The following is a 16,549-nucleotide window of genomic DNA, read 5'->3' as shown; positions in this document are numbered from 1 at the left end:
AGTGTCTTCTACTATAGCCTCGGGCCAACCAAAGCCTTGTGAGTGGATTTGGTAGACAAAAACTGAAAGAAGCCTGTCGTACATATGTATATATATATATATGTATGTATGTGTGTCTGTGTTTGTCCCCACAACATCGCTTGACAACTGGTGTGTTTATGTCCTCGTAACCTAGTGGTTTGGCAAAAGAAACCGATAGAATAAGTCTTGGGGTCGATTTGCTCGACTAAATGCTGTGCTCCAGCATGGCCGCAGTCATATGACTGAAACAAGTAAAGAGTATTAGAAAAAAAGTAAGGCTTTTTAAACATTGAATGGCTATGGGGGTCCATCTGAGTAAAAGAGGAATCAAAGGGTTCCATGGTAAAAAATGTTTCAAAAACCATCGGCCTGAAATCTTTGAAGAACAGGGTAGTGTTTTAGGCTCCAAAGCAGTTACAAACATTAATTTAGTTCTTAATAGAGAAAGAGCTATGGGAACCAAAGTTTGCAAAGGATAGGGAATGAAATTGGATTTCTAGTATTGCTTTCTATATAAATAGACAACACAAAATCCTTATGAGTTTCTTTCCTGTTTATCTATATGTAAAGTAAAATCTATTGTCAGCGTCTAAATTCATACTGGCACTTAAAAGGACTGGTGAAGAATGGCTGGGACATATTGAGCAATCTTTTCAGTGATCTAGAATTGTAAAAAGGTGATGATCCTATGACTGTGTTGCAAGCAGTTTGTTTCCCAACTACATAGTTTGAGATTTAGTCCCACAACACGGCACTGTAGCCTCAGACCAACCAAAGCTTTGTGAGATTTGGTAGACGATAATGGAAAGAATTCTGTCACATATGTGTGCATCTTTGTGTCTGTTACCCCACTGCTTGACAACTGGCGTTGGTTTATTTATGTCACCATAACTTAGCAGTTCAACAAAAAGAGCCAGATTGAGTCTTGTAAAAGATAAAAGCTAGTACACGGTCTCCTGTTTGTCTCTCGCACGTTTCAGAATTCAACTTCAAAGAGTCAAATTCGCATTTTATGTCCTTTCATTGAGGTCAATGAAACACATGCCAGTTTTTCTTCCTCGTACAAGATAAATTTTGAGAATAAAATCAAATGAAATGATAAATATCTCCATGAACTCATAAAGCTGTTACCACCTCTGTATTTTGTAAGTGGATGCGAGCTGATCACCTCTACGCACCCTGGATAGGACACCAGTACACTGTAGATAGCATTCCCCGCTGATAGGTGAACTGATGCATATTTAATTAGGTGTATTGTCCTGAGATCTAACGAGATGCCTGCAATTACGCTTCTATATATGTATACCATTATATTAAATTGTTAATTGATAAGCAGCTATTAGTTTTCGCCCAAACTAGAAACTGTCCGACCTCTCCCTACACATCCAAGCAAATGATGCAATTATAAGTAAAAGAAACAAACCATATACGTGCTACACGGTAAATTTTCACACTTCTTATTCCTCTACTATTAACTTATGGTAGTCAAACAGTGCTTAAGAAATTAACAACAGCTACAAAACAACTAATTCTTTCACACTAAGTCTTCCTTTTTCTCTTCTAACTAGCTATGTATATCGCTCACTATTTCACACACACACACAGTCCCCCCTCTAATTCCTTATTGTTTCTTTTTTTCTATTGCTTCATTTGACTTCTCATTTAATTTTCTTATCTTCATATTCTGGTACAACTGCTTTTCTTTTGTTTTAGGATCCACAGATACCTTCTCTACCGTCCTGTTTCTCTCTAACTATCTATCTATCTATTAAATATATATTTGTCCTATTTCCAATCCTGTCACATTTGGCGTTTGTCCGTCGTTCCTCTAAATGTACTCCTCTTCAGAGTCTGTCTTTTCCCTTCTTTCTCTGCATTTCTTCCTCACTAACGATTCTTTCAGTAATTTCCTCCTCCTCCTTCCCGCTTACTTTGTCTTTCTCTCTCTCTCTCTCCCGCTCTCACTTTGTTTCACTCCCTCTCATTGTATATTTCGTTATTAGTGTTTTACTATATCCTTTTCTCTCTGGTTACTTTGCTTCTTTCTAGCAATTACCCTCTCAGTTGTTCACAATCTAAGTTTACGTCCCTCTCTATCACACTATAGACGTTTTCTGCGTTTACACCTCTCCCTACTACATTTTTTTCCCCCATCGATTTACCTATCTTCGGGTTTCTTTTTCTAATTCCTTAAATTTCCTCTTCTTTTCCCTCGGTCTCTGCCTTTCTATCTATCTCTAAACCTCTTTCTATTCACCTTTCATCTCTCTCTCTCTGTCTGTCTGTCTTTCTCTCTTTCTCCTGCACCAATGGCTACTGTACTGGTCAGTCACGTGACACTGTTCACGTCCACCGTCGCCGTCCCCACCACCCCACCGCTTCCGTCCACACCGACAGTCAAACACCCCCGCCACTGTTGTTCGGTACGCATGCGCGATTCTCCTTCTCTCGTGTAATGGCGACATGTGCTTTTGCAGGGAGTCCACTTGTAGGAGAGACGGCATTTAAGCTGTTTGTGGGCTGAGCGGGTGTGAGCTGTGCAGCTTGAAACTGAAATTTTTTTTTTCGCTACTGGGATTTTACTTACTGATTGATACAACGGACTTTACCCGCAACAATTTGTGTCTTCCCACAAGACACATCTTTGGGGGAAAAATTTGAAGAAGAGAAAAAAAAAGACATTTTTTTTTCTGTCTGTCTGCCTCAGTTATTTCAGGAGAGAAAAACGATAACAAGTAAGGAAAAAAAAAAAGAGGATCCCTTTTAAATATTTTGATGAAAAAAACTCTACTATAAGAGACATTTGTGTGTGTATATATACTTAATTACACACTCATATACATACATACAGCGCATATATTTAGCTATAGAAAACTATATATACATATAAAGCATTAGTACTCGTTTGTGTGTGTGTATATTATATACATTACATAAAGTACATCTATATAGTACAAAAAAAAGGACAATTTTTAAAAAAATACGTTGGTGAAGGATAAAACACGGAATGCTATTTTAAAATCAAACCAAAAAAAAAAAGCTCTGCATATATAACCCCCCTCCAAAAGTAGCTAATTCCGTTTATTAATTGGAAATTCCTCAAAACCAGGATTACTATTATTATTGTTATTAATATTCTGATTATTTTTCGTTTTAATCTCTTCTTAATTTTGCAAAGAAAGAGAAAAGAAAAAGATACAAGCTTTGAATCACAAATTTTGTTGCTGCTTAAGCAAGATTTATTCCTCACGATTATTCAAATGTTTTTAAAATTTTGGTGTGTATGAACCTAAATAAGATACATTTGAAATCGTATTAATTTCTTTTTATTAAACTTTGTTTCCTTTTTGCAATTCTTGCTGAAGTTAAAAAGCGCTTTTTATATTGTTTATATAATAATAATAATAATCATTATAACCACTATAATTGTCGTCATTACTAGATCTAAGAGCAAAATAAAACTTCCACCATCATCTATGTATGGTATTTTCTATGTGCTTTAACTACCACCAGTCTGACAAGGACTTTTAGTTAACCTGAAGCACGTTCGGGGAGACACAAAAGACATATCTTGCTTTGATCAGTCTTTTCTCGAGAAACCGTTCAATATGGCGACAAAGGTCTCATCACAGTCGACGGGCACCTCATCGTCAACAACACACCTCGTCTCCTCTCCGGACTGCAGCAGCACTCATCGAAATAAATCAGTCGCCGAGAACCAGAGAAAGTCAAAGAGCGAAACCAACGCCAGTCCCACGGCTAGTGCCAATACCCATCCCACAACTATGTCCTCTCCAACCGCAGTAGCCTCTTCCGGCCCCAACGGACACTCTGCTACTAATAGTAGTCATAATAATAATAATAATACCTCGACAGCTGACGATGGGAAGAGGAACTCCAAGTCAGATTCCAGTAAAGGATCAAACACGCAAACACGTGTCGAAGTGAAGAAATTCGACAACAAAACGTATGTCGAAGCTCCCCTGCCGAAGCACAATCCATGGAATAAGGGTAAAACTGGAAACAGCAAACAAGCTAATCCTACACCGATCGGTAAGTGTAAATCAATAATCGTATTTTTTTTTTTAAATCTGGTTTGGTGTTGGGTGGCATCCTTGCACGAAGAGGAGGGTATAAATTTGACTAGATGTGGTCATGTCGACCACATGTGTCCATATGTTTCACTTGTATCTTGTACCTCGTATCTCCATGTACCCACGCACTTGCGATAGTGTACTTTGTTTTATATGTATTTAAATTACATTTATTAGCAATTTATAATTAAAGTTGCTTTGATCCACTTAATTACGTTGGTTTTGTATTCATATTTTGTCTATTAATAGCTCTCGATTCGTGGAATTACGACATTGTGTGTGTATGTACACACACTCACCGATAGATATATATACATACATACACACACAGCATTATGTATGCTGTACGAATGTAAAGAATATAACGTTTTGTTTTTTAAACGTGGTTTTATTTTTTGATTTTACGTTTCAGATTTAGACATACTTGATCTTTGAACTTTAGATTTTTTTTCTTGCTCTGAGGTTATTATAACCATCCAGTCCTATTGCTATCTATTAATGGTATTCGAAGAAAAATCCTGTTCGATTTTTCTGATGCTATTCTACATAGTTTAATGATCTTGAGTTTCATTTTCTAATCCTTAAAAATTTATTGAGCATAAGTTGCTACTGTCCTATATAGAGCATATGTTTGTGTGATTATACAGACACACACACACATGCATATATATATATATATATTGTACATACAACAAAAGTTATTTAGCGTATGGTAGGTAACTCGAGCCAAGAAGGAGCCTGTCTCTACGTGTTGGCTTGCCCTGCTAGAAATATCAACCGAATCTGTTTAAAATCATATGCTACTCTATTAAAAAAGGGACACGTTTGAGAATGTAGATATGCACACTGTATCTGTGGGGAAAAAATGTTTGTCATGGATGGAAGACTGTCTTTGATCATAGGTCTCTCGGTCAAGTTTGACCTGGGTCCAAACGACAACCGTATGGTAACTTGTAGCTAAATAAATCTACTAGACATGTGTTCGATACCTTTATATATGTGTGTGTATCTGTTGTATTTGTAATTATTATATATACGTGTGCATGTACTCAGTGGGGTGGTTGTGTGTTTACTGTTGTTCTTCGTCACTAAGATATTAGTTTTTCTTAGTGTAGCTTTCCATGACTCCACGTTCTCCGCCTCCTGAACGTCCATTTTGAATACCACGTGTTCTCACATTTTGGGAGGTTCGTCTCTCAGCCATGCTGATTTCACTGGTACATCGTTCTTAATCGATTATTTTAACCTCTCTACCATTGAAAAAGGGATGATTTAATATTGTAGAATGCTTTCAAGGGATTGATTTAGTTCCCCGATCGCCTTGTTTGATTAAGAAACTTTGTAATCAGCACTATTTTTCTTTTTGCCTTAAGAAAGTAGCTCATGAGACATTGATATAATACATATAACCTAAGTTAGAGAATACGTTTCTTCACTACAAATCATGTTATCAAAATTATTTTATTTAGATTTATAAATTCTTATGCTGTATATTTGTTGAAGCATTTTGATATCGTTCATTAATATAACGCTTTAACAATTTTTCCTGATTTAAATTTTCCATCTAAAGACTAGATTTATTTATTATAAATTATATTTCATTTATTCCTTTGGCATTTTTTTCACGATTATAGATCGATTAAAAGTATTTCTTAAAACTTCAAAATTCCCACGTATCTATGCACCCATTTACATACATGCATTTAGTATTTTACTCTTGGTTTCGTTAAGACACAATCACAGAACGTTAGATATTTTTCTCTGTGATGGATGGGAAAGCGGTACAGTCCCAGAACAAGTCTTGTCTTCTCTCCCCCATGACAACGCAAACTTGTGAACAGCACAAACGTACACTAGATTAATCTATATAAATACTACTCGAGTTTCTTATATAATAATCAGTCCATATATGTGATATAGAGCCTTTCAGTTCCGAGATTAACATTTTCAATCTCGCTATTGGTCTAAATCTTTTAGCAATATCTCTGCTTAGGATTTTGACATTGAATTTACTGTCAAATTTTCCTTCCCTAGTAAACATTCGAAAGGAAACCACCCATCTCGTTCCTTTTTCAACGAAGCAGCGGCCATGTTTTTTTATTTATCTTTTTCTAAAATTTCTTGTCGGCAATATGGCGGTCATGTCACGTGACAGTACTCCATTTCGTCCTAAACACCGTCTCAACATTTTGAAGAGGCATGCATTTTCATTTAGGACGGAGGAGGCAGTAAGAAGATGCCCGTTTATATTTCAAAGAACCTAAGGCAGGGCGAGTCACGAGGGAGCCTTCAACTAGTCGCTTGACCTGCTAGACATAGCAGCTGAGTATTCTACAATTTACATTCTTATCGTCTTTAAGAAGGACACATTGGTGAATATAGTATTTGTCCACGGTGTATACAAAGCGGTAATCGCGACATGAATGTAAATGTGCTCAATCGCTACTGACCTGGGCCTCAACAACCACCTAATGTAAACATTCATCTGTCCGATGAAGGGGTCCTGTTGGAGACAGGCTTCTCATGACAAAGTGAGGTGTTCCACTTTGTGAACTTTTGTGCTTGGTATTTGCCGACGCAAACTATTATTAATTTTCTTAGATTCTAGTGTTTCAGTATAATGAAAGGAAAACCTCTCTTCCTACACGGTCGTTCTGACAGCTAGAAATAACAGCCAAAACTCCCACCGTGTCAAAAATGGAGATACACGTTGGGTATAACCACAACTAAAAAGTCTTAGATCACAAGTCTGTTCGATCAGTGTTGACTATAAACAACTGATAGCTACTTTGTCAGCCCCCTTTTGTAGGGAGTGAAAAGCAAGGTCGGATTCCTGTAAGACTCGGGTGATAACCAAATTTATCGCATTAAAGTCTGATTGATCTTTTTTTCTCATATTTGTCTCGATATTGTCTTTTCTCTTCTTCTCACGTGCACACTTAATGCTTTCTTTCACATTCGGAACTCTAACAGTTACCTTTTTCGATATTTTCAACCTTTCTTTTTTTTTTATCTCAACACCCAAATATGGTATTATTATTGTGTATCTTAGGTCCTAATTTAGTCGACCTGTAGGGAAAGGGTGTTCCAGTCGTTACCTCGTATCTGAGACTGGATCATTAAACGAGTCCCTTTCTTCTAGACGTCAGAGTGGAAATTCAAGGAAATTAGGTTGCTTATTTGTAAACTAAGTAAACGAGTCATGAAGGCTGTTTCGTTAGTACATGTGTGGTACTCGTTTGTTTGCGGATGTAAACGTGTTCGGTTGTTAATGTATGTCTCAGAGGGTGTCATGAGACGAGATGTGATTTCGATTTCCAGTTGGATTACATACGACAGTAATGCCATTTGGGGAGACATCACTCTTGTATTTACTTCTTTCATCACTTATATAGGGTTCTGCTTATGATGTAATAATTCACTGCACGCACACGCACACACCGCCATCTTCATTACTCGATGTATTGAATACTTCATTTAACTGCTTTTCCCAGTCTTTGTATGTGCATATATATGTATGGATGGCTTAGATAAAATTATAGGCGTCACTAAAGTGACAGGGTACTAAGTAGTACCAGCATTGCTAGAAATAAGAGTCAAAACAACTCAATAACCACAGACAGCATCATCTTAATGACTGACAAGGGAGACTAGCTCTCTACAGCGGATATATATATATATAATGTGTGTGTATGTATATGGTGTGTGCATCACAGTACGCGAGTATAGAAAATCATCCAGTCTTATGTATTCGTTTCAGCATTCTAATTTTCAAAAAGTTCTTTCTTAATTAATAAAACAGTCAGTGATTGTAATTAGCTTTTATTTAATTGTTTCTGATTGGATCGCAAGTATCGAGCTGAATGTGCGATCTTAATATAGACAAGGGTCGTATTTTTGTCCTTGTCCTCCAGGGGTTGCTTACATCCTCGCTGACTAACCGATTTTTTTTTCTCTCTCCGGGAATGGTGGTGGTTAAAGGAGGTGGATTATACGTGAGTTGTTGAAAATGCGTTTCGTGGGCCCTTTGGGACAGTTTCCACATAGGTTGTCAGTACCCTTCTTGAAAATCGAGAAGGTCGATACATTTTTTTTCTCTCCCTTTTGTATTAAAGATATGTGAAAACTTATTTCCTAGTGGCTACTATTTTAGATATGCTTCCTAACCGTAGATGTGTCTGTGTGTACGTATATATATATAGATGTATATATGTGTGCGCGCGCGTACATTTGCGTGTGCTTGTGCAATATTCATTTAAAGAGTAGCGTCCCATTTCCACCGTACACATTTCTCTATCCGCTATTACTGAATCAGCTGTTTAATATCGTGGCATCGTATCACTTATGGCTAGCTTTTCAGGATTAAATGGAGTTGGTAATCTAGTCCTCCTCTTGCTTTTACTAACCGAACACGGGCTTGTGTAAATTCTAACATGTCAGTCAGTCAGTGGCAGCAATTCGTGCTAGTAAGCTCCTATACTCTACATGTATTATTAGTATAAATAGTTATGTGATTTGTACTGGTAGGCTGTTAATTGCCCAAGACCTAAAATTATATTCATTGTCGTGTATTTGTGTATTGTAATGTAAGTATAAGATGTGGAAACTCTAATTGCTTCACACGTTCATTGTTGTTGTACCTGTGTTATCTGTACACGCCTTTCTCATGCAAAAACAAAAATCATTTTTACGTCTGTTATTTTCCATGCTTGCATGATGTTTAGACTAGTCGTTTTCTAACATAGCGTCTCGCCATTCGTTCAGGTCCTTTGGCATCTCTTTTGTTCCGTTCAGCTTCTTTGACATCGGTATTCACCGTTTCTGCCTTTCTGAGTCTTCCTCTTCCGCAGGTTCCTTCTACTAGGATCGCTCAGCGCTTCTATACCCAACAGCCATCCACCATACACATCACATGTCCGTATTATCGCAATATTCTCTTGTTAGCTACTTTTGATCTTGTACAGTTTTTGTCTCAGCTCTTCTTTCCTTAGTCATTGTTAATACACACCATTACTCATCTAGTGCAACAGACTCGCATCTCTTCTTGTCAGTCTTCGCACATCATGTGCATTCAGTGCCCCCCTTTTTTTTTTGCTTCTGTGCAGCATTGCATCACGTACACAAGCATCATATATAAATCCCTTTCTTGCTAGCAGAAATAATAGCTCCTGATTTTATTCACATCCGTTCTTTAGCTAGTTCTTCAGGAACACCCCACTTCTACTGGTTAATCAGGTCACTTTGGTAACGGAAACATTTGTAAGAATTTAGTAATAAACATGAAAGGAGATTTTTAGATATACGAGAGTGAATATGTATGTATGTATGTGTACACACACACACATAAAAATATTTTAACTGTCATTAAATTATGTATTTAATATTGTGTGTGTATGAAATATAAACGCCGTCATGTTGCTACTGGATTTACGCAACATTTATAATAATATACCTATTGATTATGTCACGTAATTTTATCCAGTAAAAACATTTGTTTTCCAGTTGTGGACACGACACGCTAAGAGTCTCCATCTCTCACATTTTTTACCTTGTTGGTAAATTTTTACTATTTCACCATTTACCATTTCGTCTAGGTTCGACTAATGAGTACTTTCCTCTAAATCTCATTTTGTTTACCGTTTGAGTTTGCTCTTTACCTCTGACTAGATGCTAAAATTTCCTGTTTAATCTTGTCTGTGTGGGATTGTTGCTGTGAATGTATTTCATTTGATAACATCTGCTGTTTTCTTGTACTTCAAATGTTTGATCTACACGAACTGGAGCACGATAAAAGATACCCCAGTACCTACTTACCTGTTGGACAAGTACACACACACTCACGCACATATGTGTGTGTGTGTGTGTATGTTTACAGTGGTTGTTTTTAGTTTTGATCCTCTCAATACTCTGAGTACAAATTCCATCTGGGTCAAAAATATGTATTCGAGTCGACAAGAGTCCTCTCGTGGACGCTCGACCTATTAGAAATAGCAGCCAATTCATCTCACGCCAGCATCTTAAACCTGGGAGGAACATGATCAGAGTTGACTTAGGACTTATAAACATATATTTAAAAAATATTTCTTTCTCCTTTACGAATTTGACCTTGTACATTGTACTTACAAAATTTTCCTCAACCTCCTATTTTAGTTTGGTGTGTGTACACACAAATACATACGTACCCACGCACATACACAAATATCTGCAGGTGAAAGATAATGTTCTAGCAGTGACATTTCAGTTGTTAGTACACACTTATACTCTTACAATATGGGTATATTTTAAGTATAGACTCCTAAATTTATTAATGCTATTATAAAATAGAGAAAGCAGATTTAAATTGCATTGAAGTATTATTATTATTATTAGTATCCTAAATTTCGTCTTGTAATTTGTTTGGTTTCTTTTTTCTTTTTTCTTTGTAGCTTTAGTGATGCCTTTCATTTACCCCCTCCCTCACTTAATACAGTTCTGTTACTAAATTTATTTCAAGTGAATTAATAAGTCAGGACTGCTTTCTATAACCAGTTCTTTTGTTTATACTTTAACCAATAGCTCTGACATTAATTACAATAGCTAGTTTGTAATGGAATCTCTGAATTTTATTCGGCTTTGTTTTATTCTGGGCAACGAATGTGTAGTGAGAAAAAACAATAGGCAAAATTAGCTAAAATATTTTAATTTGAATGTGTGTGTATATCGGCATTTTTCGGTTGATTAAGGTCCCTGTTAGTTTATGTTTCATTTATGTGCGTTGACTGCATTATCGGAGCATTTTAGCTCTTATTTCTGACAATATAGATGTTTCTAACACCCTAGTCACACTCGGGGACAATTATAAATCTCCCTTTTGATGAAACATTGCAAACTGCTGTTTATATTAATTTTTCACACACATATAATTGTGTATGTGTGTAGTATGCATATTTGTTTATATATTTTACTTTTTCAGTCATTGGACTGCAGTCTTGCAGGGTCTTTTAGTAACACCAGTAACCCCCAATACATACATTTTAAATATATATGATATACACATGTGTGTGTGTGTACACACACACACACATGGATTTGTGTTTTTAGTTATATCTTGAGGCTCATTGATAGGATTTTTTTCTGAGTGACACACGATAAATGTACAGACAGTATGTTTGCTTGTTTAAGAAGTTAGCTTCACAACTGTCCCAAAGTGCAGTACCTTGTACAAGTGTCCCCTACTCTAGCCCTACACTGATCAAAACCTTGTGAGTAAATTTACCTAGCGGAAACTAAAAAGAAGCCTGTGTGTGGTGGATGTTTCTGTCTCGCCTGACCTCATGCTGTGCTTGCAATCCCATATCCAGATTTGGAGCAAACATTGTTTTGCTTTTAAACTGGTGAGGGTTGGCAACAAGAAGTGCATTCAGCCATGAAAAATCTTCTTGAATGAATCCCAATGTGACCCTCGCAAGTATGGAAATGTAGACGTTAAATTGATGAAAATGCTGACTTCCCTGTCAGTTTTACTTTGAGTAGAAAGGGTTAGTCTTACTCTGGTGTTGAAATAGGGCTTTGCCACTGCCCTCACCAATTGATTATAGCCTTGGCATCAACCAACCAATACAGTCCTTGTCATTGAAGCTAAATTGATCAGCCAGAAATATTGGTGGCAGTTGTTAAAAGAAAAACTTCTTTGATTAACGAAGGCATAAATTTTTAGTGTTCAATTAATTCATGGTAGTTTCTGGGTATGGAAACGTAAAAATATTGATCTACCTCGTTCAAAGTAATACACTGTTCTTTGGTATTTTACAAATTGGCGTCATAAAGGACATCTAGCAAAGGGAAGATAACCACTTTTTCTGAAATGAACACGTAGGGAATTACTTCCCTCGCTGCCTCAGTTTAAAATGTTTTGTTGTTTGTGTATTGAAATGTTGAGGTTTTATGGTCCGAGAATTATGGAGTCGTTAGACGTTTAAACCATGTGGTTTTGGGTTCAGTCCCACTGTTTGAAACTTTGCTCAGGTGTCTCCTACTAGACCTTTGGGCCTAGTGAATTTGTGTGAGTGTGTATGTATCATTATCATTTTGTAACATCTGGCTGTCATACTAGCATACGTTGAATGGTCTGTCAGGTCAGAAGACTTGTGTTTCTGTCTACTTTGGCATGATTTCTACTACTGGCTGACTTTCTTAACACCAACAATATATGTGTATTTAGGTTTGTCTCCGCACACTCTGCTTGACAATCCGTGATAGCTTTTGTTTTTATTTTACAATTGCATAATTTAGTAGTTCAGTAAAAAGAAACCTGTAGACTTAAGATAAGAGTTGCGTCTATTTTGACTGGATTTTTGAATGGCGTAACTCAGCAAGGCTGCAGTCCAATATCTGAAATAAGTAAAAGAGTAGATGAATCAGCTGGAATCAGATACTCTATGGTGTCTAGTCGGATATTTCAGTCAGTTTGTGTAAGATTGATTTCTCACTGGTATCTTTGAAATAGGTAGCATTAACATGAAGTTGATTCAACTGATTATAGGTACCACTCCCATCAGGATTAACACTATACCTCGTATAATGGTTAATGGTACTGATTTACATTTAATGAATGAAGCATTAAACTAAATAATTAGGCATTGGATTTTGAGTAGTGGGAATTAAGTGCAATATGTAAGCTCTTGGTATTTGGTACACTTGGCAAACAGGAGCCTCAGCATCACTTCTTGTGTCTTGTTTGTTATTTAAATTTTGTTTTTCTTTATCTCCAGGTCAATCTTGATAAACGGGACTGTGATGAAAGTGATTCCAGTTGTGACTGTCATGTCTATAGGGACTATTTTATCGAATGTCCTCTCTAAAATAGGGTGTTGTTTGAATGAGATTTAGCTATTCCTACTGGATCAGGTCACTGAATAAAAGCTTTCTCTAAAAAAGTTAGTTGTCATTTGCAAGTTGTTTGTATTAGGGGTTTGTGTATGACAACATTCTTTTTCAGTAGCACTTAAAACATTTGAACAATGCAGTAGGAGTGACTTGATCGGATCCTGTTAACCTGGTTTTTGGTATAAAGGGCCACTTAGAACTTTCCATAAGTTAAATATAGTAGTTGTACCTCCTCATTAGTGAATTTGAAATAATGCAATATAGTTTTGCATTTTACAGGAAGTTGAAATACTTTTCTATATGCTTGTAACTATTTAATTTCACAAGCGCTTGTTGGTTTTAGTATGATTTACACATAAGTCTCAACTTTGATGTATAAAGTGATATTTTTCTTTAAGACAAGTAGTTGTATGCCTAGAAATATAACAATGCTTCTAACAAGGTTTTAAAGTTCAGCCATCTAGTTTCTGAAAAGACTCTCAAAGTATAATCTCCTGTATGATAGTAGTCACCAGTGTTTTCATTATCTGTATGTGCCCTTTCTTGATGCCAACCATTTCACTTCAAAATGTTTCAATTATGTCAACAGGTAGGAGCAAGTAAAAACCATGACCATTGAGCTTTAAACTTGATGTCCATGTACATTATGGTCATGAAAACTATATAGCAACAAATATGGAGCTAGAATTTAATGTTGATTTTAGCTTCATTGTTTACATATAAATTAAACTATTGCTTTATTTTGTTTGTATTTTACAAAATCTCTTTTTCTATCTATTTTTAGAAACTGTGACGAAAGTTCAAGGTATGCTTCAGTTTCATTTTACTTTTACTATATTTTTGTTGTTCCAAGTTTGGTTTCATGGCTTTATTTATTATTTATTTTTTTCCTGATTAAATTTTTTAGGTAATCTTTTGTCAAGTCCTAGAGTCAGCTGTGATTAAACAGACCTATGATCAACAATGTTCCACTTAGGATCATCCTGCTTTTCATGTTTTCATTTGTTTTGGAAATAAGAATTTGGAGGGTTTATTAACTTACAAAGGTTCTTGTTAAAATGGTGTTGGAAGGTTTTAAATCAAGTATGACTACTACAAAACAGGCTTTGTATAAATAAGAGACAACTTCTGTTGGGTTGGTGTCAAGAAGGTGATAATTCACTAAATATTGAACAGCTTATAAAAGGCTTGGGTGTTTTTTCTACAGCTGTCTCTGATGGAGTGTAAACTAGGCTGGATAGATTCTGGATTCCAGATACTCCTTATTTTGGTATTTTTCTCTGCCAGGCATTTTATTTGATATTAAAGAAAACACAATTTCTTTTAATGAAATAAATTGTGTTTTCTTTTAATGATTTGTTACTTGGTATTGAAATAATGGATATGTTGAAATAGCGTCCATTGTGTTGCTTGGTGACCTAATCAAAGGTGTTGCAGCCATAACCACCATTATTTAATGTTCACTTTTCCATGATTGCACTGGTTAGGTGGGATTTGTCAAGGTAGATTTTCTACCCTGGATGCTCTTTCTGTTGCCAGCCTTCACCTATTTCCAAGCAAGATAATGTTTCCCATGCTTAGACATGTTTTCCATGAAAAATTAGAAGCAAATAACATTACCTGTATATTGGAGTTGCTCATTTTCAATTGTCACAAGATGTGACAAGCACAAACAGACACAACAAGCTTCTTTCAGTTTCCATCTATCAAATTCACTCACAAGGCTTTGATTGACCCAGGGCTATACTGGGATTGAAGCTAAGACCACGTAGTTAGGAAACAGGTTTCTCAACCACATAGTCACACCTGTACCTATCAGGCAACTTATCTCTTTCCAATCATTATAGTCATCATTTAACATCTGTTTTGTATGCTGGCATCAGTTGGGTGGTTTGACGGGGAACTGGCCGACTGGGGAGCTGTCCAGATTCCGATTATCTGTTGTGGCATGGTTTCTATGGCTGGATGCCTTCCATAACAACCACCACTTTACAGTGTATGCTGCGGGCTTTTACGTGCCACCCATGGATGCATTTATCCAACACTGGCATATATGCATTTTACGTGACACCGGCACCTGTGAAGGACAAGCCTGTATGGATGACTGCGATTTTATTTAGTTTGATGTCTTCTCAAGTACAGTAACTATATTACTCACTGCATCCTTCCTTTTGGAAGGGTATACATGGAGAGAAACAAGGCTGTTACTTTCCTTTTGGTAGTGTATACATGGAGAGAAACAAGGCTGTTATTTCTCATATGCAATAGCTTAGGCTCCCTTGATTAGTGCTAGCATGTTTTCCGTTGTAATATCTTTTGTGGCTGGGTACTTCTTTAATGCTATAAACTCAAATATAAAAATTAATTTTTAAAAGTTTTTACCAAGCAAACTGGTCAGTTTTGTTACTTTGTCAGGAGTGAATCTTATGATCTATTGATTAATCTAACCAGGTTTCCTTTCGAAGTCTCCCATAATTTGTAACATCCTTGATGTTCTGTTTACTTAGTTTTGTCATATCTTCTTATTCACTGTAACTCCTGTGTCTCTTCCTTGTTTTGCTTGCCTGCTTAAAGCCCTTTTGTTTTCTAAATTTCCTAGATAAGAAATGTTGACATTATTTAATCTGGCCAAATCCTACCCTACTATTCTTATCTGTTTTATGTTGAAACTGGCCAAATGTATGGCTTCTTGCAACTACCTTAGAATGTCATCTAAAAATATACAAAAACACCATTGAAATCTTGAAGCTACAAGATAATGCATGATTAATTCAAAACAATGTGAACATATAAGTAATAGATTTGACAAAGTCTGTATGCTAAAGAGTTAATGTAAAAAACTAAACATTGTCGTGGTGCTTTTAACCAGTTCTAAAATGTGTTCCTTTATTCATCTCATTCTTATCCCATTTCTCATCCATGAGTGTGTTTGTTGTGTATCCATTTAACAAAAGCATGTTATAAATTAATTACTAAGATTTTATTAGACTTTATAATTACCTATATCATCTGGTAATCTATAGATACTTGTCCAAATCCTGTCAGTGGACAGTTGTAAAGTCAAAAAAATTTTTTTTCTTGATCACTATTTAGAACCACTCTGTGTAATTAGTGGTAAGAAACATATTTAATGCTGTTGAAATCCTTATGTTTTCTTAGGACTTTGAGAAGAGAAAGAGTTATTGATAAATACATCGTTTCAGTGTTTCCAAACTACTATATAAGTGGCCTTTTAGGCGCTTGCCTTTGCAGTATTTCTTAAATTTTGTGTTTTTTATACCAAAGTAGAAGTGAAAATTGGGTCTGATGCAATGTTTTTATTTTGGTATTTGGCATGTTTTGGAATTTTGTTAAAAGGAATCATAATTGACACATTACCTTCAAACCTACTCTGTAAAATCTGCTGTTTTGTAAGCTATTCATATTGCGACTTGGATGTCTGAATCTATTCAATGATTGCATTATATATCTTGATTCTCTGTCAAATGACATCTGAATGCTATCTTTGTAATAGGACATCTCTCTTTGTTAGTATGTGGTTAAATTTTTCAAATAACAATATACAATTG

At 36.0% G+C, this 16,549-nt stretch overlaps 1 protein-coding gene across 5 annotated transcripts in view; it reads left to right on the top strand.

Moving 5' to 3' along the window:
* The first annotated feature begins 2,411 nt into the window (after nt 1-2,411).
* Nucleotides 2,412-16,549, top strand: part of LOC115214148 (la-related protein 1) — a 70,960-nt gene continuing 56,822 nt past the window's right edge. For 2 of the 5 annotated variants that reach the window (XM_029783220.2, XM_029783218.2), the window contains exons 1-2: nt 2,412-4,074; nt 13,765-13,785. In XM_029783220.2, the coding sequence (XP_029639080.1) occupies nt 3,630-4,074; nt 13,765-13,785 (466 nt within the window). In that variant the 5' untranslated portion in view covers nt 2,412-3,629. Of the gene's footprint in view, nt 4,075-8,444; nt 8,491-8,565; nt 8,582-13,764; nt 13,786-16,549 lie in introns of those variants that run through there. The other 3 variants (XM_029783219.2, XM_036504650.1, XM_036504651.1) reach the window with 3 other exon arrangements.

The sequence above is a fragment of the Octopus sinensis genome, linkage group LG7, assembly GCF_006345805.1.
Source record: "Octopus sinensis linkage group LG7, ASM634580v1, whole genome shotgun sequence".
Taxonomy (NCBI): domain Eukaryota; kingdom Metazoa; phylum Mollusca; class Cephalopoda; order Octopoda; family Octopodidae; genus Octopus; species Octopus sinensis.
This window is presented reverse-complemented; position numbering and strand designations above follow the sequence as displayed.